Source organism: Callospermophilus lateralis, chromosome 3, assembly GCF_048772815.1.
Source record: "Callospermophilus lateralis isolate mCalLat2 chromosome 3, mCalLat2.hap1, whole genome shotgun sequence".
Lineage (NCBI taxonomy): Eukaryota > Metazoa > Chordata > Mammalia > Rodentia > Sciuridae > Callospermophilus > Callospermophilus lateralis.
Window position 1 is genome coordinate 116,617,227 of NC_135307.1, and position 27,162 is coordinate 116,644,388.

The 27,162-nt window shown below is 53.7% G+C and overlaps 1 protein-coding gene across 1 annotated transcript; it reads left to right on the top strand.

Moving 5' to 3' along the window:
• Nucleotides 1-727: 727 nt before the first annotated feature.
• Nucleotides 728-25,102, top strand: Loxl1 (lysyl oxidase like 1). Its single transcript, XM_076848690.2, has 7 exons — nt 728-2,200; nt 16,784-16,892; nt 19,790-19,927; nt 20,400-20,556; nt 20,904-20,999; nt 22,531-22,646; nt 24,781-25,102. Exons 1-7 carry the CDS (start codon nt 1,039-1,041, stop codon nt 24,785-24,787), a joined length of 1,785 nt encoding a protein of 594 aa, XP_076704805.2. The 5' UTR covers nt 728-1,038; the 3' UTR covers nt 24,788-25,102.
• The last annotated feature ends 2,060 nt before the right edge of the window (nt 25,103-27,162 follow it).

Consider the following 27,162-nt stretch of genomic DNA (forward strand, 5'->3'; position numbering starts at 1 on the left):
ACCCCATCCCATAGTAGAGACAGCCACTGGGTACACTCAGATTATTCTCAGGCCATATAGAATCAAGAGAAGCAAGACAGAGACCACTCAGAGTGTGCAAGAGTTGGTCTCTTCCATGACTTCACAAGTCCTATTGAGCACAGGGACACACCCCATCCTACAGAGTGAAAAAATAAGGCTGGAAGGTGTGTCACGAGGGCAAAGTTGAAGCTCCATCATCTTTATACCCAGGCCCAAGGAAAAAGGTGCACCTGAGGTCCAGAATTAGAGGGTGGATCCTGTTCAGCATCTCCCCCAAGGAGATCCATCAACAAGAAGGGTGTCTCCTAGCAGTGGTTCTGGAGAATAAGGGAAAAGGGAACCCAGGAATCCTGGAGAAAGGCAAAACCAATAGGTAAGGTTGAGAACATGGATGCCATGTCCAAAGCAGAGAGGAACAGGCAGGGCGGGACTGACACCCAGTCCCTTCTTGCCTGTCAGAGACCCACTTACCAGGCCTGAGTCCCCAGAGGGCGCCTGCCCGCAATCCCACTCTCTGCCTCACTCCCTTCCTCAGAGGCAGGTCTGCGGCTTGGCTCAGTGGACCGGGGGAGTACTGCAGCTGTGGGACAGGCCACATAGCTAAAACCCGGCGGGCCATAGGGCCCCGCGGAGGAGGCCCCAGCAGGCGGACCAGGCTCCCGAAACCTCCCGTCGCTCCCAGCCTGTTGCTTATTCATTCAGAGTGGGAAAGCGCCAGCCCAGCGGCCAGCCAGTGTGGGGTTGGCCATGTAAGGCCCCCAGGCGGTCCTGCTCGCCCGTGCCCTGCGGAGAGCCTCGTGCAGCCCTGGGCACCGCCCCTGCCCTGCCCTGACCTCTTGGCCTCGAAATGGTGTCATCGGAGGAGTCGTCCCGCTCGGGACAAGGCCAGGATGGACAAAGCTAGAGCTGGGGCAGGCAAGGAACCGTCCTGTCCTCGAGGCCGTGGGAAGAGAAGTACGCACAAGGGGCCACTCCTGAGAGCCTCTCTGTCTACCCGGCCTCTGCAGAGGGGCCACCATGGCTCTGGTCCGAGCCGGCTGGCAGCTGTGGGCCCTAGTGTGGGGCGCCTGCCTGTGCGTCTTGGTGCATGGGCAGCAGGCACAGCCGGGGCAGGGTTCGGACCCTGGGCGCTGGCGGCAACTGATTCAGTGGGAGAACAACGGGCAGGTGTACAGCCTGCTCAACTCGGGTTCAGAGTACATGCCTGCCGGGCCTCAGCGCGCGGAGAGTAGCTCCCGGGTGCTGCTGGCTGGCGCACCCCAGGCCCCGCAGCGGCGCAGCCAGGGGGGCCTCCGGCGTCGGCAAGCGCCCTCTCTGCCCCTGCCTGGGCGCGTGGGCTCGGACACTGTGCGCGGCCAAGCTCGGCACCCATTCGGTTTCGGACAGGTGCCCGACAACTGGCGCGAAGTGGCCGTCGGGGACAGCACCGGCATGGCCCGGGCCCGCACCTCCGTCTCCCAGCAACGGCACGGGGGCTCCGCCTCCTCGGTCTCGGCCTCGGCCTTCGCCACCACCTACCGCCAGCCGTCCTCTTATCCGCAGCAGTTCCCCTACCCGCAAGCGCCCTTCGTCAGCCAGTACGAGAACTACGACCCCGCGTCGCGGACCTACGACCAGGGCTACGTGTACTACCGCAGTGCGGGCGGTGGCATGGGTGCAGGGGCAGCAGCTGTGGCCTCGGCGGGGGTCATTTACCCCTTCCAGCCCCGAGCGCGCTACGAGGAGTACGGAGGCGGCGGCGAGGAGCAGCCGGAGTATCCGGCCCAGGGCTTCTACCCGGCTCTGGAGAGGCCCTACGCACCGCAGCCGCAACCACAGCCGCAGCCCCCCGACGGCCTGGACCGCCGATACTCGCACAGCCTGTACAACAACGAGGGCACTGCGGGCTTCGAGCAGGCCTACCCCGACCCCAGCCCCGATGCGGCGCAGAGCCCGGGCGGCGGTGGGGCCTATGGAGGAGACCCCCGTCTCGGCTGGTATCCACCCTACTCCAATGTGCCACCCGAGGCCTATGTCCCGCCGCGTGCGGTGGAGCCGCAGCCACCCTTCCGCGTACTGGAGCCGCCCTACCTGCCAGTGCGCAGCTCCGACGCGCCCCCGCCGGGTGGGGAGCGGAACGGCGCACAGCAGGGCCGCCTCAGCGTGGGCAGCGTGTACAGACCTAACCAGAACGGTCGTGGTGAGTACAGTACCCGCGCCCGCGACCTAAGGCTCCGCTGCCCGACCTCATGACGTACTGCTCCAGGTGCCCAGACCCTTCCCCATCCCTCCCCAGAGGCCTCCCCTGCGCTGCTAAGTATGAACCCCGCACCACACCTAGCCCCAGCCTGCAACCCCGTGGTGCTTCACCTCCGGACTGCCTAACAGCCAGGCATCATCAGTCAGTGTCAGGACTTAGTTAGCCAGGCAGGCCTGGGCTCCAATCGAGGCTTTGGAGATAAGGGTGGAAGCACTAGCCAGGCTTTGGGAGGAGGCCCCTTTCAGACCTAGCTTGGATCATCTGAGGACAAAGGGAAGAAGCCTTTTTTCCTGACTCTTTCTCATTCCAGTCAGGGTACCTCCTTCCATTCCTGGAGATGCCCCTGTGCCAGCTCTTCAGGGTCAGAAAGGCGTTAGTTGTGCGGTTTCCCTATCACTGGGCATGCACGAGCTTGCCACAGCTAAGCTGATCTGAGAGGAGTTTTTGCCCCAGGCAGGAATTCAGACTAGATGACTGAGAGACCCCTGGTGGGGAGTGTGTGAGATTTATGCTGGAGAGGCCACCGAGGCACTGACCTGGGCACGAAATTTAAGGAGACACCAAAAAACTTGGTAATTGAGATAAGTAATAATTCGAGGGTTTTTTTTTTTTTGTTTTGTTTTTTAAAGAAAAAAACAATGCTCCCAAATACACCATGAACAAGTGTATCCAAATTTTAAATAGAATCAATAATGGTGCCCTAGGATGCCTCAGGCAAATTCAAAAATCAACTTGGGTCCTGTCTTTATTTGTTCACAGATTTTGTGCACTGATTTTGATTTTTTGGAAAAAAAAATATATTAAATATCACTTATCTTTATTACTGAGGTTTTTTGTTTGGGTTTTTGTTTTGGTGCCCACTTAAAATTTTGTAGCCTAGGTCAGGGCCACACTAGCCTTACCCTAGTCCCAGCCCTAGGGAAAGGTCCCAGGAGGCAACTGTAAAGAGGCCACCCTGAGGCTTTGGGGGGAGAGGGAGTGAAGATGTGGCCTATTCTTGGAAAGGCCAAGCCATTTTGCTGTACACAAGGTCACAGGGGTGGAACCAGTCTTCCTGTGTCAGATGGACAGACTCCACAGTTCTCTTAGCAGGCTGGACTAGGGCCGACTGGTGGGTCTGGATAGGGCTGGATGGCCATGAGCCCATTCTCGCTGTCCTGGTATCCCCTTGCTACTTCTCTCCCTGGGTTTCAGCTCTTTGGTCCAAGTTTTCTGCTCAGTCCTTGATGCATATTCAGTCCACTCTGCCCTGCCTCTTTCAGGCTGCTGTCAGTGCCCTCTGCCTATGATTCTTTGCTCCCCATCACAGTTGCTGAACCATACATGACCCAAGGTGCTGGTGCTAGTGCTGGCCTCAGTCTCCACTCCTCAGCCCCTATCAGCATGGGGAGTGATGCCCAGTCTCCAGTCAAGATGGCCTCAGTGAAGGGCTGCTGCCAAGGGCGCTGGTGGAGCCCAAAGCTAGGGGAGAGAAGTATCTCCCAGGTTGTGCCCTTTCTCATACATCCAAGGTGCAGCACATGAGTTGGTTGCTGAATCCCACTTTGAGAACTGCGGAAGCTCAGAATAAGATGAGGGGCCCTTATGTAATGTGTTGAAGGGTACATCCACCCCTCCTGGGTATTACCAGAAACTTGAAGCATCCTGCAGCAGGTTATATTACAGCTATGCACCAACTGCTCCAAGAGCACCTTAGAGGAGGTGCACAATCTTTGTGACAACTTTTCTTAGAATTCAAGACTTCAGTGTGAGGCTCAGCCAGAATGGTCCCACCTCTGGATAGAGGGGATAATTGAGGCCTCAAATGCCACAACACAGGCACAGCCAGGTCTGGGACTAGGCATCTGGGCTTCAAGCCAATATGTTTTCTAGGGCCCCTCCTTGGCCTATGGGTTCTTAAGGAAGTCAGTTTGTTCAAAGGAGGATGGGGCAGGACAAGGCCATGTCTGGAGTGGTGGGATGGGTACTGAGCAGGGCCTCTGGCCACTACTCCTGAGCCCCACAGTTTATTTTGGGTCAAAGACATTTCTCCCCTGAAGGCAGTGTCCTAGGGGTCAAGCTGAGCAGGCCCAGATGCTTCAAATCCAGGCCCTGTCCTGGGGGAAGCATAGCAGAGAAGTGGCTCATTGCTGTGATTAGGTGAGCACCAGGAGCAAGGGACTATGGGAATCTGGAGGAGGGGCCTCCCCAGTCAGAGGCTGGGGCTCAGGGAGGACTTCTCAGAGAATGATCCCTCCCCTAATCATGGAGAAAATGAGATGGGGGGATACAAGCTAGTCTGGGCCCCGCAAAGAAGCCAGTGTAGGAACGTTAGTCTCCCCCATCATTGGTTCTTCCCTCCCCACCCTACTAGGCTGAGACCGTGGAAAATCCCAACCCAAAGAAGTCCAAGCCTTGTACTTGAGATCAGACCCCCAGGCCTGGTGTGGGAGCCCAGGGCGGATTCTCTGAGACTGACTTCATTCCTCCTGGCCACACACCCAGGGGTCTGAGGCCCGGCGCTGGCAGACTGTGTGTGTGTGTGGGCGTGGATGTGTCCTCACAACACCAAACACATGTGAGCATCGCCCACGTCCCTCCATGGGCGGGTGGGTTTCCAAGTGGCTGTCCTGCGCCTGTTTCTGCCTTGGGCGCCTGTACCCTCTTCCTTCCCACTTGGTGCTGGGGCTACCCAGGGCTTCCTACAGGACCATCATCTCCAACTCTGAAACATGTAGCTGGAAAGAATGAAAGGAGAAAACAGAGGCTCTGAGAGGGTCACATCCATAGCCAGCTCTCAGAGCGGACTGGAGGGTGGCCGACTGCTTCCCAGGCCCGCTATGTAACGTGCACGGAGCCGACTCACACGTGGCCTCGCACTCTGCTGCTGTCAGGCCCTCCTTTCCCAACATCCTCTCCTAGCTCCTGCCTCCCCCAACCTCAGTTTCTCTGAGCTGGGGGTCTTAGTGCTGAGATGAGCTCCACAAGACTACAGCTCTCCTCAAGAGCCTCCCCTTTCTACCTGGCCTCACTCACCAGCTCCAGCAATCCTGTGAAAAGAGCACAGAGCAGGGGACCTCCTGCTGCTCCAGGGGACCTCCCAGGCCATCTGTGATGGCTGTGCTGGCCTTGCCTAGCATGTGTCCTCCACCCTGTCCTCACCTGGCCAGTCAGAGGCCACGAGGGAGTCGTAGCTGCCTCCTTCCTGCTCCCCTGGTCTCAACCTCTCTCTCCTCAGACCACCCTATATATAGGGCACATAAACCCTTGTAGTGCTGACCAGTTTACTCCCCTGCTCAAGAAGATTCTGTGGCTCCCTAGGACCCTGAGGACAAGATCTCAATACCTCAGTGTAGGCATCTCCTTCCTTTCCTTTGCTGAAGAGTCTGTGGCTCCCTAGGACCCTGAGGACAAGATCTCAATACCTCAGTGTAGGCATCTCCTTCCTTTCCTTTGCTTCTCCTTCCTCTCAGAGGTCTCTGTAACCTACATGGGGACTGTACTGCTCCTGGGCTCACATGCCACATTTCCCTACCCATACCTGAGGGTGCTTTTAGATAACCCCCTTTCTCTGGCCAGTGTTCTGTGCCCAAGAGGCCGACCTGGGACCCTCTGTCCCTGAGAGCAGCCCTGGATCTCTACCCCTACTCCCACTGCTGGACCCCCTAGCTCACTTGGGCCTGCCTGCCCCTCTGGGTCACCTACCTCCTCCTCCATAAGGCTTGGAATAGATTCAGGGAAGGACAGAACAGGCCTCCACTCAAAAAATTCCTAGAGTTAGAGCACTAAGATACAAATAGTAACTAAGATACAAATAGTTTGGCCATTTGCTGAAGAGCACCTTTAAGCTTAGTGGCTTAAATGTGTGATTTCATTCATCCCCACAAACCCCTAGTGATGTGGAGATTCTAGTGCTCCTGGTAAAGAAGACTGAGGCCTAAGGAGGTGACTCAGTGGGGTGTAGCTAAGCTGGAATTCAGAGAGCCCAGGCCTACTCTCTGCATTGCACTGAGATGACCCAGGAGGACCTCAGGCTCAGCCTGCCAGGCAAGGCAGGGTGTGAGCTGGGACCCTGTCTGCACCTCAGCTCTCTCTGCATCCAGGGAGAGAATTCCGCTTCGGTTGACTTAACTTCTTATACATATCTCCTCTAATTCCCAGGTCCACACCAGGTACTGCTATTTGGCCCATTCTCTAGCTAAGGTGATGGGCTCCCTTGCCCAATTTTTTTTTAATTTAATTTAATTTTTTTTAGTTGTACTTGGACACAATACCTTTATTTTATTTATTTATTTTTTTATGTGGTGCTGAGGATCGAACTCAGTGCCTCACACGTGCTAGGCGAGCACTGTATCGCTAAGCCACAATCCCAACCCTCATTTGCTGCTTTTTAACAGAGAAAAAAGAGTTGGAGTCTGCATGACTCTCCATCTGGCTTTCTTAACCATGCACCATTTAAATTTTGTTTCTGTGTATTATTGCTTATCTGGCACACTTCGTTTATTCCCTCATTCATTTGGTCATGTATTCCTTGTCAGTAGATATTTGGCTACTATATTCTGGGCATGGTTGTAACAGGGTGAGATGGGACAGTGGACATGAAAAACTGGGGAGGCGAACAGTCCCTCCTCAGTGTGGGTTGGAGTGAGGCCTTGGCAACCTCACTCTAGGCTCCAAAATGTGTTTAGCAAACACTTCCACGGGGCTTTCCAAGCCCTCTCACTCTTCTTGGAGCTGTACAGTTGGAGTCCTTAGAACAGCCCTAGAAGACAGGTACTGCCAGCATCCCCATTTTGCAGGTGAGAAAATTGAGGCCCTAAGAGCTTAAGTGCTTTTCCCTGGAGCCAGAGTCATAGCTCGCATCCCTCCTTCCTTCCCTGAAGTGGTCTCAGTTGCTTCTTCAGAAAGAAATGTAACCTTTGGGTTGAGAAAGTTGACAAGGGAGCGGTGGAGAGAGAGGGGGGTCTGGGGGTCTGAACAAACAACAGTGTCCTGAGCAGCCTCTTTAGGAGGCCTCTAGTCAGACTTTCTGTCTCCTCTTTCATCAACCACTTATAAGGCACCTCCCCTGGCCTCAGCCTGGCCCATTCTTATGGGAGGAGACAGCTCCTACTTTAAATAATAGAAATAACAGTAGCATCTGCCATTTATGGGACAGACACTGTGCCAAGTATTTATTCTCTTGTTCTCATCTAATCCCCTCAACCACCTTGTGAAATAGCTAGTATTGTCATCCCCACTTTACAGATGAGGAACCAGGCTCAGAGAGGCTAAGGAACTCACCCAAGGTCACAAGGCTAGGAATGGTCAAGCTTGGACCTAACGACCCCGCTCTCCCTCTGCTTTGCCCCTCAAGAAAGAGTATTTTACATCTTGAGTCACCTGACTCTGTTCATCATAGTCCCTCTTATATTCAGATTTTTCCTTCGAGTTCACACACATCTCCCTCCCAGTCATGGTGGGGAGACAGTGTGGGAAGTCATTAGTGCCTTTGCTGGCACCAGGATCCTGCTGGACTTGGCTAGGGAGTTCTGGCCTTTTGTCCCCACTCCTTCCTCTCTCCTGACCCCAGGGATCCCCATCTTACACGGTCCTCTGGTCTCAGAAGGAGCACCCTCCCCCAAAGCTCCCAGCCGGAGTCCACCCTACTTCTTTTCCAAGCCAAGAACACATGGAAATCTCCCCAGGGCGATGGCTTCAGTGGGCAGGAGAGGAAGAGAACAGAGAGGAGGCGGAGGTCGGCTTAGGCAGCCCACACCTGCTTCCAATTCCTGTGCCCGGCATTCCTGTGGAGCAGCAGGGCTGGGAGGTGGGGGCTGGAAGGAGAGGCTCAGACTTGTTCCCTCCCCTGACCCTGACCTCACCACCTCCTCACCACAGGCAGCTGGACAGAGGGGCCTTCGGGTGTGCAGTCTGGATTACGGAGTGAGGGTGGAGCCTGGGTCTTTCTCCCCATTGGTGATGGGCACCCCAGAAACTGTGCATTTCACAAACACCTGGAAATGTTGGGGGAGGGGCTCAGAATGTCAGGGCAGGAAGGGATGGAGGCCTTTGCCATCAAAACTTTGGGAGACAGCCCGCCCTTCCCCCTACTGTGGGCCAACTGGAAACATGGGTTTTCCAAACCCAGACCAAATCCTTTTTCAAAAAAAAAGGACTTTGGGAATCAATTGCAGCCTCTGTCTGAGAGTGCAGCCTAACTTACATGACACCAGACCCTTTGAGGGTGCAGGCGTGTGCTTTCTGAGGACATACAGGTACCAGTCCTTGAGGGTGGTACCTGGGTGTAGGGAACTCAGAGGTGCCCCAGGCCCATCCCTGCCCTTGCCAAGGTCTGAACCCACTAGCAAGAAGAGTTCAGGCTCCTGGGATGCGGAGTGACCCAAGCCCTTCATTGTGTCCAGCTCCCAGTTCCTGCTGTGTACCTGTGGGACCAGGCTGGCAGTTGGGTATACACAAAGGGTAGTGCCACCCACCCTTACCCCTGACCTCAGGGGCTCTTGTCTGGCTGAGAGGGCATATATCAATATCAATAATCCATATATCATGTATCAATAAGCCATTCAATAAATATTTTTTAGTTCCTCCCTGTGCTCTGGGTACTGCTTTAGAGCTGGGTATTCATTAGTGAAAAAAGACAAAATTCTTGCTCTTACGGATCTGTATTTTTATGTGTAAACATAATACATAGATGAGTGATAGAAGATGATAGATGCCATGGAGGTAGGTAAGAAGATCAGAGTAGGCGGAAGGGGCAGGTTGCCCAGGTGGTCAGAGTGACATCTGAGCAAAGACTTGAAGGAGGCATATGAGTGAGCTGTGCAGCTATCTGCAGGAAGAGTACTCCAGAGATGCGAATCTCCAGTGCAGAGGCCCTGAGGCAGAAATTCTGTGGGTTTCCAAGTGTGTTTCAGTCTGCTTAGGACAGAGTGGAATAGAATTAGGGGAATAAAAGGAGACAGGTTTAAGACCATACAGGGGTTTGGGAGATTTTTGGCTTTTACTCTCTGTGCCCTAGAAAATCACTGCAGAATTTGAGCTGGGCAGTGGCATTTAAATAGGGGTCCAACTGCTGTGCTGGGAGTGGGCAGTCAGGAGTCAGGCAGAGAGATTGAGAGCAGCTACCCCAGAGGCCCATGCAGAGTGGGAACCATGGGGGTAGTGGGAGGCCAGATTTAGGATATATTTTGGAGATGGAGCTTATGGAATTTCCTAATGGATTGATGTGGGTAGTGACAGAAAGAGAAGGGCCAGGGAGAGCACAAAGGTTTATGGTCTGTGCTGCTGGAAGGATGACGGTAGTTGAGATGGAAAGACTGTAGATGGAACTGGTTTTATAAGAAAGGTAAAAATTTCAGATCACTGAGAAAAGCCTCCAGGGACAGGGAGGGAACCTGCGGGGACTGAATGAAGCATCTGGGGAAGTGAGGGACAGGAGGGCTGGAGGGCAGGGGCTGGGTCACACTGGGAAGAAATTTGAGTGAGGTGTGCAAAGAGGTGGCAGCAGGTTCCTGTCAGAGGAGGTGCTGAGCATCCAAGGCCCTCCCCTCGCTTGGCCCAGCCGGCTTCCCTGGCAGCCCTTTCAATTGAACACATACCCATCCCCTTCACTGGGTGGCCGTGCTACACACAGGGGCAGGGCCATCACTGCTGCTGATGTCTCTCCGTCAGTGGGGCGGTGGGAGACAAATAAGAAGGTGGAGGGTGGTAGACGAGGGGAGGTCAAGACTGACCAGGTGGGCTTTAGTTTTGCAGCATAAAAGAGAGTGTGAGTGCATGTGTGTGTGTGTGTGTGTGTGTGTGTGTGTGTGTGTGTGATGTGTAGCAGGGAAATCCTGGACCATGGCACAGTGCTAAGGACCAGGCTAAGGAGCTGCCTCCCAATCCTTAATGTTAAGAGTCTGGCAGGCCAGGTAGAGACCAGACCACAGCAGATCTAGCTGCCACCCTGAACCATCCAGACTTGATTCTGTAGGCAGTTGGGAGCCATTAAAGCCATCATAACCCTTGGGCCCAGGTAGGGATGCCCCTTCACGATGGAACAAAGTGGACTCTCCCAGGAAGGTGTGGCACCCCTGGGCTGATGTGGACAACTCACTGTTTCGATTATTGGATGATCATTTCCGAGGTTTCAGGGCTGCCAGCTCTGCCCTGCAGGCCCTCTTCCGGCTCATCTTTATTCAGTGCTGTACTCAGTAGAGCTTGCTGCTTTCCCCCACCTAGGGGCTCCTCTGGAGTCTGGCGGCGCTAGCCAAAACATCCCGCTCAGCACATATTTCACAACCGACTGACTGATGGGTTCCTGCTGGACTTTGTTTATCCTCCAGCCCTGGGCTCAAGAGATTAGGGCTCCTTTGCATTCCCCCTCCCTGTGATCTGCTCCTGGGGAGCAGGAGGCCTAGTGAAGACAGATTTCAGAGAGGAGGTTGATTGGACCCACAGAAAAGGGGAAGTCAAGAGGGAAGCAGGTGAGGCGTGGGCAGTGACAGGCTTGTAGCCACAGGGCCCTCCCCTCCAAGCAGGAGGGAACAGATTTCTAATGAAGCAGGAAGGATTTAGGTCAGACAGTGGGAGAATTTCCTGACTGGTGAAGTATGGGCTGTGGAGGTCATGAGAGGTCCCGGGCTCTTGCCCAAGGCTAGGGAATGGACTGAATAGCTCTGAAAAAGTATTTTAATCACCAAGTGTTTATGGATCCATCCAACCTGTGCTCAAAGGCCAGTTAGTCCAATCTCCCCGTCATCCAGATAGGGAAACTGAGCCTAAGAGTGAGAGAATTTGGCAACAGAAAGATTGGACATAGGCAGGACAAGGGAGTGAACTTGCCTCTGGAGTCTTGGGCCCCTACTGGAACCTGCCAGGGAAGACACTGATAGAAGCTGCCCTTAGGCTCACAGGGCTGTCACAGGAGACGTCCAGCAGTGCCAGGCCCAGCCTGGGCAGAAGGGCAGGGTGGGCTTGTCCTGTACACATTGGCCCTAAGAGTCACTATGGTGTGTCCTCCCACTGGACCCTGGGTGGCCTGCAGAGGAAGTTCCAGGGTCAGAGTTGGAATGCAGAGTGCTGGGCCTTTTCCCTTGGCTAGGAGTCTTCACCGCCTGTGCCCACCAGGGTCAGATGACGTCCCCCACACCAGTGGCTCTCTGCCTGCAGAATGGCCTTGGGACCCAATTGTCTCATATCCTGCCTGTCCCCAGCAGAGCAACCTGGCTTTGGCTATCCCAAGCAGCTTTGCTGCCCTCTGACCCAGTGTCCCCACCATTCTGGCCCAGGCTGTGGGCAGCATGAATTCCTATGGCCAACACATTCCTTCTGGGAAAGAGTGCCCAGGAGACGCCAGCGCAAGGCTCCAGGCTACAAATGGGGGAGGGGGCAACCAGAAGTGGATAAAATGCAGGTGCGCAGAAGTGAGGCCTAGAAAGGGACCTGTCAGTCCAGGGTCACATGGAAAGTCTACAACAGAGGAAGGTAAGAGCCAGGCTCAATCTCCCTCCTGGGTGATGGTAACCAGGGCCTCCCTGGGGAGCTTGAGCTAGGCCATCTCCCAGCCTTTGGACAATCTGACCCTGCCCCACCAGTGGTTCTGGGAGCTTGGAAGGAAGCTGAGCAAGGCTGATGGTGACCCAGGGTTTGGAAGAGAGTGATATCTGTCCTCTCCAGCCCAGGAGGCACATGCCAAGCCGCTTGCTGCTTCAACCTGAGTGCAGAACAGGGGGTCAGAGGCCACCTGGGTGTCCCTCCAGGACACTGACGAGATGGAATATGGAGAGGCACCCTGTGGACTCCTGTTTAGCAATGACAGGCCACAAACCTTCTTGAAAGGCCTTGAAAGTTTACATTGACTGCAAAATCAAGAAAGCATGAGCTCTGTGAGACTCATTTATAGACTTTAAAAATGCATGCCCGTCTGAGCTGGGCATGGTGGTGTACACCTATAATCCCAATGGCTTGGGAGGCTGAGGCAGGAGGATCAAGATTTCAAAGACAGTCTCAGCAAAAGCAAGATGCTAAGCAATCCAGTGAGACCCTGTCTCTAAATAAAATGCAAAAAAAGGACTGGGGATGTGGCTCAGTAGTTGAGTGCCCCTGAGTTCAATTCCCAGGAGCCCCTCTCCAAAAAAAAAAAAAAGCATGCACCACAGATCCGTATGTAGCCACCAGTGTTCGGGGGCATGTCTGAGAGTCAGGGTGAGGGTCAAGGGTAAAATCAGTAAGATGAGAGGGAAGCCTTACATGAGTGGACCATGGATACTGCTTAGTTTGCTCTGAACTGAGAACTATGACTAACTCAGTTCTCTACATTTATAAATACAGGAGTCTCAGGGAAAAGATCTCCCCAGAACCCACAGTTCTGCAGTCTCCTGTTCCAGGCCAGAGGGTTGGATGACTCTGTGTATGCTGGAAAAGTCATCCCAGCTCCTCCTCAAAATTACACCGTGATGACTGATGATCCTCCACTGTTTGGAGCAAGCAAAGCCCCCCAGTTCCACAGGATTTTTCTTTAAAATATGCATTTCTTGGAATGAGGGTTGATCACACAGTCTGATTACAACTTCATATTGACCATCCTGCTTGGAGGGCGTCGTTGTCCCCACAAGCCAGCAACAGCAGACTGCTCCCCCCAGCCCTATGCCTACCAGCGCCACTCAAGCCTTCCCCCATCCCCTTCCAACATCAACCCCACCCCCCCACCTCACGCCCAAGCCCAAGCCTGCAGGCCTGGCTGCTCACGAATGTCCCTTGGGAGAATGCAGGGAGAAGGAGGCATTGTTCCCTCCTGGAAAAACATACCAGCAGAGGGAGGGAGCCTGTTGTTCCCTGGGACCTCAGCAGGGGATCAGAGGGTGAGGTGGGGGCACTCAGCCTGAATTCCCAGGACAAAGAGGGTATGACAGGGGTGATGTGGGGACTTAGGGGAGGGCATCACAGTAGGACCTGGTGGTGGCTAGAAAGAAAATGATCAGATAATGGTTAGAGTAATTTTGTTTAGATACTAGAAAAATATATGGTCATTAGAAAGCAGATCAATGATGGCCTTGGATGGCAGAGAGGGAGGGTTTTCCTGAAAAAGAACAATAGAGATGGTGGTGGCAATCCCTAGCTTTATAGGGATAGTGGGTGCACAGCATAAACATCTGCTAGAACTTACCAACTGTGCTCCTAAAACCTGTGTATTTGACTGTGTATATATAGCTTATACCTTTAAAGATGTTCATTTTTATAGAGAGAATAATTGGAGTCCTGGAAGAGAGTCAGGACCTAGGATCTCCTCCTGGGGCTGCCCTGACTGACTGTGTGACTGTGGGCAAATTCATTGCCCTCTCTGAGCCTGTTTCCTCTACATTTCCAAAAGCATCATGTACCCTGGTATCTTGAGGTTACAGGTGGAGCACACTTATGGATGCCTAGATCAGTTACATAGGGAGCCTAATCACTAAAGAAGCTTGCCTGACAGCCAAGGGGGCTTGGGTCACTCAGTAATACCCAAAGCCAGAGTTCCTGAGCACTGTGAATTGTCACTGAGGCCCTGCCCGCAGGAAGCCCTCAGTCTGGAGGGGAGGGGACGCAGGTGACTATGATGACATCTAATTATAGATCAATACCATGGGTAGTGAGAGGACAAATGTGTATGGCCTGGACTGTCACTGCCAATCAGGGAAGACTTCCTGGAGCAGGAGGCCTCTGCTTGAGCCTGTGTTTGCCCAACAGTGGGAGGAAGAAGATGACTGTCTATGGCCAGGGTTAGGGCTCAGACTGTGGCCAGCATCCCTGAGCTGTGTGTCCTTGGCCTCTCCACCAAATCCCCACATGTAGTACTGTACAAGCGCCCCTCCCCCACAGCTGTGGCCCCTACAACAAACCCACCCACTCTGGTTTAATAAGAAAGGACAGTTGATGTTAAGGCAAATTCCTTTTTAAGGTTTTTGTTTTGTTTTTTCATTTTCTTTCTTCTTCTTTTTTAAAAATACAGAGCATTAGCCCAGGATCCGTGGACAGAGATGGGGGATAGTAAGACTGACGTTCAGAGTTGTTGGTAGATGCCAGGTCTCAGTGTGTGTCCAGAGTTAAGGGCCAGTTGTATCTCCAGGGTCAGGCCTTGGTGTGGGACCAGGGGCAGGGCTCCCTGTGTGGCCACAGTCAGGGTTTAGCCTATGACCATGGTCAGGGCTCCATCAGAAACTGATATCACAGGCCCCAAGTACCCCTGGTGGCCTCACACTGTGTCTCTCCCAACATCCTCAGATTGCAGAGCCAGCTTATGAAACGGCCTGGGGAGGAAGGGTCAGGCCAGAAAAGCTTTGCAGAGCCATCTGTGCAGTATTTATTGAAACCGGGCCTGGGGTGGGGGCGGCAGACTGTCTGGTGCTGAACGCTGGGTCCCATGAGGCTCCAGCACAAGTTGCCCCACCCCTGTCTATTGCTGAGGCACTGGACAATAGAAAAGGGGACCGTCCCTCTCCCTCTCACCCTTCCTCCAGAAGCTTCCAGGAACCGGAGGGTAAGAACCAGCTCCCAGCTGGTTTGAGAGCCTGAGGAGGATCCCTTGGGAAATGACTGCAAACATTCCAGGGGGCTCGAGTAATAGGACCTAGACTAGCCAAGAGGTCCCCCAATAGCCAGGAGCCACCTCATCCTCACCCACCCTGTACTCCAAGTTTCCTCTCCATTCCAAGTAGGTGAGATCACCCTGGCTGCTTAGCTCGGGCTCCCCCAGGAGGCCCAGGCTCCAGGGAGAGCAGGGCTAGGGTCTGGGAGCCCAGGGTTTGTGTACACGCAGGTAAACACCTCTGTCAAAGGCTTAGAGGACTTCCCTTCCTTGGCCTTAATGTCTGAGCCTAAGAGCTGATGGGAGGGTTTTGACAGCAAGAAGGAGGACTGAGAGCCCCCCACATGCTAAAATCCCCTTTCTTGTCTCTCCTTCCATTTCAAGCCCAAGAACAGAGAGCTCAAAGAAACCAAGAAGGACTTACAGCCTCTTGTCATCACTAGTCCGACAGAGTCCCTGAGGCCTGAGAAAAGGGGCTTGGAAGTACCAAGATCATTCCCTTTTAAGCCAGTGGCCAAACTAGAATAGAGTACATGGCTCTGGGAGTAACCCACTGACCACCTGCCCCCACCCCGACCCCATCCCTCCCAGCATTAAGATTGTTTTATCATCAGGCACGATGGTGTACGCCTGTAATCCCAGCAGCTCAGGATGCTGAGGCAGGAGGATTGTGAGCTCAAAGCCAGCCTCAGCAACTTAGTGAGGCTCTAAGCAACTTAGCAAGACCCTGTCTCTAAATAAAATATAAGAAGGGCTGAGAATGTGGTTCAATGGTTGAGTGCCCCTGAGTTCAATCCCCAGTACCAAAAACAAATCAAAAGATCATTTTTTCTATCTGGGCACAGTGGTGCCCACCTGTGATCCCAGCAACTCAGGAGACTGAGGCAAGAGAATTTCAAAGCCAGCCTGAACAATTGAGTGAGACCCTGTCTCAAAATAAAAATTTTATAAGGACTGGGATGTAACTTAGTGGTAGAGCCCTTTCCCAGCATTTGCAGGGCTCTGGATTAACCCCAGGACAGGAAAAAAAAAAAAGAGAGAGAGACCATTCTGTATTCCACTGCCAGATGGGGTCTGGACACCTGAGTTTGGTTTCTACTTGTTCCTAATAATAACTGGATTAACTGGGAATAATCCATGCACAGCAGGGGAGGTGGAGGGGGCCAGGGCAGGAAGCACAGACCCTTGGCTCTGGCACAGCCTGAGGAAGGAGTGGTCACAAGGGCTGGAACAGGGAGGGAGCTGGGGCCTCCTTCAGTTGGAAGCCAGATGTTGCAGACAGGGGAGGGTGTGGGCAGGTCTTGGGGGCTGATGGCCAGGAGTAGTAGCAGGTGAGGGGAGACAGGAACAGGGGCCATGCCAGGAGGGAAGCATCTTGGAGTGGCTCAGAATCCCGCCTGGTCAGCAGCTTGCTCTGGGGAACTGTTTTCCTTCCCACCCGTCCCTTCCTGCCCACCACCTGCTGCCAGCCAACATCCACCTGGCTCTGGCCCTAAGCCTTCTGTGGCTCACTCTGGGCCAGAAGCCCAGGGCTCTTGTGGTGGTTCATAAAGGAAGCTGGCTGCAAAGGTGAGAGAAGCAGAGGGCATTTGGGGGCTGGTGTCTGAGGCCTGGGGAATAAGGACATGGAAGGAGTGCTTCTGTCAGGAAATTACTTGGTTGATTCAGTCCTGCCTCCAGGCCTTTGCTCATGCCAGGCCATTGTCCCTGCCAAGAACACCTTTTTTCCCTTTCTAATGCTCCAAATTCCACCCTGCCTCCCAGTTCTTGTCTGTGTCCCAGTTCTTCCAGGAGATCTCAGTGGCTCTCACAACACAGACCTCTAGGGGAGACCTCCTGCTGCCCATATTCTCAGACCCACCTCCTAGACCCAGGATTCTCTGCCCAGGGAGAATGGCAACAGGTGGTTGGGGTGGGGTAGGTCCCTGGGCATTAGCAGTGGACAGCCTGACCTTCTCAATGCCTCCCTCCTCCCTCTCTCCCACTGCCTACTCCAGGTCTCCCTGACTTGGTTCCGGACCCCAACTATGTGCAGGCATCCACTTACGTGCAGAGAGCCCACCTCTACTCCCTGCGCTGTGCTGCAGAAGAGAAGTGTCTGGCCAGGTAAGGCGACAAAGAGGAAGTGTCGAGCCTCGGGACAGTCCCTGGGCATCACCCAGAACCAGTACTCACACGAGGCTGCCTCAAGACTCATGACCCTGACCAAATGCCCTAGCCTCTAGTGACCTTGCCATCTTCATTTTTGAGCCTTACCTGCTGCAAGAATTCAGGCAGGGAAGGGTATGAGCAGACAGCCAACCTGCCTGTGCATCACTATACAAAGAACTTTGCTTTTGCTGGGTGTGTTGACCCATGTGGAAAATGAGGTACAAAGAAAGCAACTAAACCATTCAGATCTGAGCTGCCCAATGGGAAGGCTCCTTAAGGACAGCCAAGTTTCTGTGCTCACACAGGATCAGGAAAGTCCTGTAGGGTGGACAGGCCTGCAAGGAGGAATGCAGGATTATGGAGCATGTCCACAGAGGACACTTGTGTCCTATGGTTGGCCCAGGCTGTCTCTGCTTGGTCACAGCAGGGGCAAAGGACAGAGGCCTGTTATGTGTTGTACTAAGAGAAGGAAAGGAATCCAGTTCACACGAGCCCAGGCAGTGAGCTTGGCCCACTCTGCTTTATTCAAGGGTGATTCTGCCTCCTGCAAAACTTGCGTCTACATTAATGGTTCATGTTCTGCTCAACCGTGTGTTTGGGGGCATCTCCTCTGCTAAAAACTAAAGATTGTTTTTGTTGACATCCATGTTGAAAGCACCTGCTTTCCTTGAATTACTCACTTTGACATTTGAACTCTCCCTTTGCTTTTTACTATCTAGGAAATCCTTCGGAATCTCAACATTATCTCATTTCTAGAACTTCTAGTTCACTGACGCTCAGAGTGGCTGATCACAAACTGTTACCCATCTGTGACAGGATAAAGAGCTTGCCCCAGAACATAACTCAGTTTATTGCTTTCTTCATTGAGAAAGACTTGCATAAAAAAGGAAAAGAAAAGTGTCAGATGAACTAACCAGAGTGATTAGTGGTGTGGTTGATTTACATTCTGGTGAAAGTTTCTTATCACAGACTCACATCAAACTGGCCGTGGTCCCAGGACCACACAGTCAGCCTGCCCATTCAGGTCTTGTCTTTCTCATTCAGTTGTCCTAGGGAAGAGGGCATAATGTTCCTGCTGTCAGTCCCCTCAGTGATGAGGAACTCATGGCCTCCGTGGCAGCTCCTGCAGTTCAGAAGGGTTTTAGTCAAAGCCAACCTTCAGGGAGCACCCCAGGTGCCCAGACCTGAGCTCCCAGACAGGAAGGAAGAGGTAGCCTGCCTTCTGTCCTGAGGGACCTCCTGGTCTAGCTGGAGAGTGTGTCCCCTTGCCTATGCCCCTGTGGCAGCAGGAGCAGGGTGAGAGCTGGAACACATGGTTCCCAGACTGGGGCTGGCAAGGTCAGAGCAAGGAGGTTTTGCAGGGAGGCTGGGAGCAGGGTTACAGACCCAGAAAATACTGCAGAGATGGAGCCCTGAAGCAGACAGGCCTTCCAAGATCGTCTGCGGTGTAGGCTGTAGACTTGGGCCAGGTCGTACTGCAGGCCGGACCCAGAGCAGGAGAGGGATGTGCTCCAAGTCTCGCTGTGAGCTTGCAGCCAAGCTGGGCCTAGAACCTAGATCCTGATGGTTTCCCACGATGTGCTGAGCTGAACAGAAGGGCAAGATTTAACCGAACACAGAGAAGGAGGATGTTTTATTTCAACCCAGACGCAGATGGATTCCAAGCCTCCCCCAGACAAGGCCGAGGGCCTTACGTCCTGGCAGACGGAGTCTGAGCTGCCTGCTGTCCAGACATACTCTCAGAGAGAGCTAATCCCTACAACTGGCCACCTCTCGCCTCTGGCCTTACAACCCAGACTTTAGTGATTGCCAGGGAAGCGCCCCTGAGGCCAGCTAGGACAGCTGTCAGCAGTCAGCTGCAGGGAGGGGAGCTGGCCGCCCACCTTCTTGTTTCTACTGCCCCTATGTGCACGTGTGTGCGCGTGCGTGTGGATGTGTGCATGCATGTGTGCGTCTCCTCTCACTGCTGCCCTCTGTCCTCTTCCTACAAAGCCTCCATTGGGAATTTGGAGTAGCAAGTGAATTGTGAGCAGGCAGTATGTGCCAGACCCAGGCTCCCTGAAGGGAAAAGGGCAGGTTGCTGGCCGTGAAGCCATGCCATCAAGGAGAGGTAACCTGGTTACCCCTAAACCAGCACAGCATGCATGTGGCATGAGGGTGTGCTGCAGGTGGGACCTCAGGGGCGGTCCAGATTCCTCTAAGTGTGGCAATCATGGCAGACTTCTGGGAGCATGGGACTTGAGGTGGGCCTAGGGGGCTGGGTGTGCATTGTAGTTCTAGGCCGAATGACGAGCATGGGCAAAGGGTGAACTGGAGAAAGAGGGAGCTGGGTGTGTGGGAGTAGGACAACACACGGAAGTGGCAAAGTGCAAAGAATTTGATCCGAGGAGCTCAAGCCTGATTTTTAGGCTCATACTGGAGACAGCACATTCTTGGGTCACGGGTTAGGGCTCTGTCCAGAGGAGGGAAGACTTTATAAGAATCTCCTGGGTAGGGTTGCTTATTTCTAAATGGCCCCAGGGGCTGTCCCCAGCTGAGTCACCTACAAGCATGAGGAACCCTCAGAGGCTCATTGCCAGGCCAATGTCACTTTAGTAAGACCCCATGGGCAGCTTCCAGCCACACAGCGGAGGCCAGACAGGAGGAGAGAGCCAGGCCTTTGTGGAGTTGGGAGAAAGGAAGAGGCCAGGGCCTCTCTATAGTTCAGGATCAGATGCTAGGATCTTCAGAGGCTGGAGGTCGGTCTGGAGGACTAGTGGCCAAGGGCTGGGGGCAGGGCCTGATGCAGCCATTCTGGGTTTTGGTGTCCCTATGCCCCAGGCCCACTCCTGTCTCTCCACTTGTTCCCACAGCACAGCCTATGCCCCTGAGGCCACCGACTATGACCTGCGGGTGCTGCTGCGCTTCCCCCAGCGCGTGAAGAACCAGGGCACAGCAGACTTCCTCCCCAACCGGCCACGGCATACCTGGGAGTGGCACAGCTGCCACCAGTGAGTGAGCAGGATTTACCAGCCTCTCCCACCTCCTCTGGGCCAGGGCTCTAGGTGCCTGAGCTCCATGCAGGTGCCCACTGGAGGTACACCCCCTCACCATGGTGTTTCCTGCCAAGAATCGATCACTGGGCGAGTTTCTCAGAGGAGCCTTAGCCAGACTAGGCTGGAAGATGGCCATAGAATGATTGGTCTTGGTAAGGGATGGAAATATCTTGAATACAGGGCCTTGCCCAGTGGAAATCAATACAGGAAGGAGCCTAAAAAGGAAGTGAGGAATCTTGAGGCAGCATCATATGAGGGTGACCTGGCTAGGTGGAGAGCACCAGAGTGGGATTCAGGGGCACAGAAGAGCCCAGACTAGTCAGGAGACTGCATCACAACATGTCATCTGACCCATCTCCTGAGGGGACGGGATGGGAGATCCAGGAAGACTAGACCTCTTTCCTCTCCTCCTTTCCCCTGCCCCCAGACACTACCACAGCATGGACGAATTCAGCCACTATGACCTGCTGGACGCAGCCACAGGCAAGAAGGTGGCTGAGGGCCACAAGGCCAGCTTCTGCCTGGAGGACAGCACCTGTGACTTCGGCAACCTCAAGCGCTATGCGTGCACCTCTCACACACAGGTTGGGCTAGGGCAGCTGGGTGGTGGCATGGGAACACAGGGATCGGGCTGTCTTTCTAACCGTCCATCCAGTGGCCACAGAATGTCTGTTGTGTCTGTCTTTTCATCCATTCCTCCACCCATCCCTGCCAAGCATCCTCCCCACTCCATTTCATTCCTTTCTGTGTCTGTTGTAGCTCTGTCTTCTCTGTGTCCATCCATCCAGTGGCCTCAGGTTAAAGGGCAGACCTACCATGGACCAGGGTCCGGGGAGAAGCCAGAGGAAGGAGGCTTCTGACTGTTGCATGTGGGTATGCGGTGGCTCAGAGGGACGAGTACCACAGCCTCTCCTCTGGTCCCTTTTTCCAGGGCCTGAGCCCAGGCTGCTATGATACCTATAATGCAGACATCGACTGCCAATGGATTGACATAACCGATGTGCAGCCTGGGAACTACATCCTCAAGGTGAGCCTTGTGGTCTCCTACATTCCCTCCAACCTGATGGCCATGCCCAGTGCCCAGCTTCAACTCCCGGACATGTTCCCTCTTCCCCAGCTGCCAAGCAGTCACCATCTGGGCCACCACCTGAGGTTTTATACTTCCCATCTGAGGGTTTAGGTCTCAGGCAGACACCTAAAGCATTGCTTTCTCTGAAGACCCCAAGGAACCTTCAGCCCAGCTTCAGTGATGCTAGGAAAATGATGACACCATCCCCTCAGAGTGATAAAGTGCCAACGATATATCCCCCTGTCTGCTGGCTAGGCAGGCTTTATTCAACCTGGGCGAGAGATGAGAGGGCTCCTGTGACCAAGAGGCCCTTCCAGAGGCAGCCCCTCCAGCTCCAGAGAAGGATGTCACTCACTCCATCACCCCTTCCCTTAGGGGACAAGTAGAAAAGCATGCTCAGGACACACAGCCCAACTTGGTACATCCATAAAGGCTGTGCAGGGCCACTCCGTCAAGGCCTCACCTGGGGAAGCCCCATCTCAGCTTACTCTGTGCAGATACTAAGCAAGGCTGGGGATCACTCTGCCAGTTCTCTTGGACCCACTCCATGCAGAAGTTCAGTGCAGGGAGGCAGTGGAGTTCAGGCTTGCAGGAAGTGTCTTTCCCTGCAGAAAGACAGACTGGGAGAGAGGCTTCATCCAGAAAGCAAGAGCCAGAAGCAACTAACTGCAGCCCCATCTGAACTCCTCATAGTGGGCTCCACATGCATGACCCTTCCAGGCCTCTCCCTGGGCTGGGAATGTCAGGATACTCTTCTCCATCCTTCCTTCAGCTTCTCATCAAACATGAGTGAAGACCTGAGTTCATTCTTATGCTGGGCATACAGACCCCATAGCAATACTCAGTTCCTGCCCATAAGGAGCATGCTAGGGTTTATTTTAAAATAACACTACTGTATGTTCTTCATTGTTCTGCAAATAATGCAGGTCCCTACCCCAATTAGTCCAAACTGTCAGTGTTATGTCCCAGTAGCTCTTTTCCAGACAAAAATTACAAGTCATGCCCAGACCATCATCTCAATGAATATCAGGTTACTTGAGCTCCAAGGCAAGAGATGCCACCTGGCATCAGACTGCCCCCACCATGGGTTATCTGGATAAGGATGCGCAGTGATTGACTGTGAGACTTGGAGACACTGACTGTTCAGCCCCTCGTTACTGCATTCTCTGAGGTAGGCCCTGGCCTCTCTGACCCCAAAGGCCCTGTGCAGGGTACACCTGGTCCAGGTTCTGGCTCTGGAGAAGCTTCCCATCTTCTGATAAGAAAGGAGATTGGATAATGTTTTCTTGGACTTCTAGCTGCCTCTTTCCTCTCCATGGCATTCTAGGTACCTCCTTCTCCCCGTCTCTTGGTCTCTCATCTTTCTTTCTTCATCTCCCTGTCTCCCTCTGTCACCTCCGTGTCTATCTGTCTGCCTGCCTCTCCACCATTTTCCCTGGTGACCAGGTGAAGGGCAGCCTCCTTGACTAAGTTTCTTTCTCCTCTCCAGGTGCACGTGAACCCAAAGTACATTGTTTTGGAGTCTGACTTCACCAACAATGTGGTGAGATGTAACATCCACTACACAGGGCGCTATGTTTCTACAACAAACTGCAAAATTGTCCAGTACGTGCTTACCCAGCACCCTTCCTACCCCAGCCACTTTCCTGCCTGGGGAACAGGGAGAGCCACCTGAAATTCCTAAGACACCTGCACTTGGGGGGGGGGGCGGTGGTGGTCACTGAACACAGCTACAGCTGGGCCCAGCAGGAAGAGCCTAGACCATGCCAGTCTCAAGCTAAGTGTTTATGGTGGGGCTCCATCTATGGTGTGCTGATCTAGGGCCCAGTGATGTGGCTCCCTAAGATTTTTCAAGTGGAAACCAGCAGAAGGAAGAGTGGTTCAGTGCAAGGGCATGACTATGTGATCTCATGCAGAGAATTCTGTGACTTCTCCTCTCTGTGATATTGGATCATTCACCTTTCCCCTCTGAGCTACTTTTCTTAAGGATAAACAGATACCTCTGGCATAAGCTTGGGATGATGACTTACAGGCCTGACATCTGCATGTTCAGGAGCCCAGCACATTGTAGCACTCGATTAATGGCAGCTGTGACCATCACACAGGCCCAGATTAGAAGTAATTCTGGTTAGAATGGACCATTGTCTGTCCCTAAGGCCCATTGTGAAGGAAGTTAATAAAATCTGGGCCTAGGCTTTGTCACCTGACTGCGGAGCAGGGTCCTCAGTGTCTCTCCTCACAGGAAGCACTTGGCAGAGGGACCCCCTGCTTACAAGCTCACAAAGAACCCCACCCCTTCCATGGGAATTTAATTTATCAGATCAAAGCAGTTTGTCCATTGAAAAAAAAAAAAAAGTAGCCCTGGAAATTTGAGCTTTAGTCCATCAAATAGGGACAGGTGATGGAGATTCCAAGGCCCAGAGAAACATTTTGCCCCCAAAGTGTAAGCTCATTAATGGAAGGTAGGTATGAAAGGTTAAGCCTGTGGGTTGTCTGTGACCAGGGTCAAGGCTCAGTGTGTGACTAGGGTCAGAAATCAGCATGTGACTAGGATCAGGGTTTAATCTGTGACCAGGGTCAAGGCTCAGTATGTCACCAGGGTCAGGGTTCAGTCTGTGGCCTAGGTCAGAGTTCATTTAGAAACAGCTCTTTCACCCTTGGCTGCTACCTCTAACCTGTTTACGACCTCCCACCTCCACCCCATTGCCACACACACACACCACACCATGAATATTAAAAACAGAAACAGCAGCCGCTAATTCAATAAGGAGATTGGGTTCCTCATGAATAGGATCAGGTCACAATTACCCAGGGCACAGAGGGTGTTTGAAATCACTGACACCTGCTTCAGCTCTAGCAGTTGGGTTTTTTTTTTTTGTTTTTTTTTTTTTTGTTTGTTTTTGTTTTTTGTAGACCTGAGTTTCCAGCACCTTCCTGCTCCCCAGGCCTACCTCAATCAGCCATTCAGCCTTTGGGGCAACCTGTGGTAGAGGGTTTCTGGGAAGTAACTCTAGGGAACTTGGAAGGAAGGAAGGCTGTTGAGGGCTAAGGTGGACAGGGAGCCTGCCTCTCCCTCTAGGGGCTTTGGGGCAGTGTCCCATGTCCCAGAAGTACCTTGAGCACCCAGAAGGCCCTCAGAAGGCAGACCGAGAAGCAGCCGGGCCTCCCTTCTGTTCCTAGGGGAGCTTGCGGGCTGAAGAAGCCGAGGCCCTTCCTTCCGAAGCCTCTTTACATAAGTGCTTGGAAAGGCCCAGGTCTTATTAGAGCGTCCCCGTGACCCTGACCACAGGCGGCTGCTGGGCCAGCCTGCACAGGAAGCCGGATGGAGCATTCCCAGAAAGGCCAAGGGACTGACGCCTGTGGGTTTCCATCATGTTTCTGAAGAGGAAAAAGAAGGCTTTTTTTTTTTTTTTTTTTAAGGGCTAAGTTAGAAAAAACAAGTCAAAAAGTATTTCCAGACAGCAGCAGCTCTACTGACACAGCCTAGAAAACAATCTGGACTTGGGGTGAGGGCGGGGGGCATACTGACCCTGAGCCCTGGGTGGGTGGGAATCCACGAAACCTCTTCTTTTGGACCTGGGCTGAGGACTTAGCCCCTTTCCCCTGAACCCAAATTCCTGGGGGAGCCTGCGCCTGCTCTACCTCAAGGGGTCTGGAGTGTGGAAGGAAAGCCCCAGCTGGGGAGGCCTGGGGGCTCCACGTTGCAGCCACCATTGACCTGCTCTCTTTCTTCCTCTAGATCCTGATCTCCGAGAGGGACAGACAGACAACCTCTCCCCTTCCAAAGCAGACCCTGCTCCCCAGGCAGCCTCTCACGGAGGAGGAGCCCAGTCCCCCAACCAACAGGCGGGGCAGCTAGACGCCAGGGGCATCCCTCCCTGCCAGCCTCAGGGAGCAAACGTGGACCAAACCACAGGGATTCTGGATGCCAGGCCCCATTTTGTACCTAACTCTTCTCTACAGCATTGTTTTGCCAGTTGTTGGTTTTTATTTTTTATATCTTGGCCATACCACAGAGCAAGATTGCCCAGGTCGGGGCTGAATAAAACAAGGTTTTTCTACTCTGGGGCTCTGCATGTGGCTTGCTGGTCAGGATGGCCACCACTGGGTTGGCTCCGGGGCTCTCCTCAGGCTTCATCCTTCCCCTTGCAAAATGTGGAAAGACCAGCCACCAACCTGTCAGGTGCCCAGAGTCTGAGGGTGTCAAGCCATGGTGGAGACCCTGTGAGTTTAGCCCAAGGCCAACCCCACTTCCCTGGAAAAGGACCCCATCCCACTGGTGAGGGCCCCAGCAGGTTTTGGGTGGTTGCAACCCCTGGGCCCTGCTGTGATGCCCACCCCTTCATCTGCACGTCCAGGCAGCCTGCAGCCTCCTTCCCATGAGCGCCCTCTTATGGTCACTCTTCCCACCAGCTACTTGCTCCCTTGTATTTGCCCAGCTGCTGAATGTCAGGCTCGGTGCTGGGGCACACACAGGAGAATCACAGTTCCTGCCCCCAGGGTACTCACACAACCACATAGGGACTGGGTATATGCCACACCTATAGAGATGGTACCTGAGAGGCCTTTGGGAGCCATCACATGAAAGGAGGCCTCCTCCTAGAAAGGAGGCAGAGGGTGTAGCATTGAACAAAGGCAATAAGGACGTCCTAGAGTCAAGGAAGGTGGGATTGGGAGATGGAGAGAGTTGAAGCAAGCTCTCTTGCCTTAGCAACATCCCAGAAGTCCTAAACACTGGGCTGGGTCTAGAAGAAGCAAAAGGAGGGTTCAGCCCCTCTTCCTTCTTTTCCCACCATCCCTCAGAACTTCTCTGCACCCCCTTCCTTCTGCCAGGTCTCTTTCTTCCCACCAGAGGAATGCTAGTGAGAAAGGGAGAGACTTGGGCCAAGAACCAGGTCTCTGGAATCCAGACTAATTCTGGTTATGACTTTGGCCAGGCATGCTATTTACCTCTGGACCTCAGTTTCCCCATCAATAAAATGGAAATGCTCTCCTGCCTGGCTCACATGCTGCCATGGAGAGCCAATGGCTGCTGCTGTAGGGAAGCCCTGTAGGGTGAGCTCCAGGTGCTGGCCCTCGACCCTCAGACTAGCCTCTTTGGACTTAGATCTCCTAAGGAGAGTCTGTTCCGGGCTCTGACACTACCCTTGCCTCAGGGGTCCTGGCAGTAGGTCCTCTGATGGGGAGAGAGGCATGGCTACACCCCGCTTTTCCCCCAACCAAGTCTTGCTAGGATTAGACTCTCCTGGCACAGGTTGGTTGCCACAGCCTGCCACTTTTCCTCTGAGACTGGCCCAGGAGACCATGGGAGCTGGGACACAGCAGTGGTCCATGAGTGCCTCTGAGTGACTGTCCTGTTGCTGCCCTGCCCCCTTGCCTTTCTAGGTGCCCCCAGGAGTAAGCAGGAAGGGGTCAGACAAAGCCACCCAATTCCAGACTTTGAGAAGGCCCCTATGAGGTAGATTCAAATGTCCTCAATTCCTAGGTCAGAAAACAGGCTCAAGATGGGAACCTGTGTAGGGCCATAGGCAAGTTTAGGGCAGTCACGGTGCCAGAACCCATGCCTCTGAGCCTGGGCCAGGGCCAAATGCCAGGCATGTGCGCTTTTCTAGAGGGGGGGTATCAGGCGCAGAAAACAGGGCTGAGTGGAAGGGGAGCAGAGTGGGGGCTTTTCCTTAAAGAAGCACTTTACATACAAACCATGGGAAGTGGGGGACACTCAAACATGGAGATTTCCTGACACATTGTCCCCATGTGTATACAAACCTCTACCTGAAGTTCAGACCCTTAGGGGTGGGGACACCTGGGCCAGTCTCCACATGCCAGCAGAACCTCCTGAGACAGATCTCTGGGGTCGGGGCTGAAAAGGAAAGAGGGCTCCCCAGAGAAAAGGAATACAGCCATGATGACGAGGACCCTGGGTGGCCCTTGTCCCCCTCACAGCACTGCCTCAGGGCAGGGCTCAGGAGGTATTCTGCCTCCCTACAGGATGGAGTGTCTGTGTCTGGGGGAGGGGAGAGAAGGTTGTAAAGATGGCAGTGGGCTTGGCAGGCGCGGGGCAGTCAGGAGGCCTTCAACTGAGTGGGAGCCAGGTCTCTCCCTGCCTCTGCCACCACAGGGA

Coding starts and splice junctions, on each gene's coding strand:
- Loxl1 (XM_076848690.2), top strand. CDS start 1,039: ATGGCTCTGGTCCGAGCCGGCTGGCAGCTGTGGGCCCTAGTGTGGGGC. Junction 19,928..20,399: donor GAGTGGCACAGCTGCCACCA/GTGAGTGAGCAG, acceptor CCCTGCCCCCAG/ACACTACCACAGCATGGACG. Junction 20,557..20,903: donor CGTGCACCTCTCACACACAG/GTTGGGCTAGGG, acceptor CCCTTTTTCCAG/GGCCTGAGCCCAGGCTGCTA.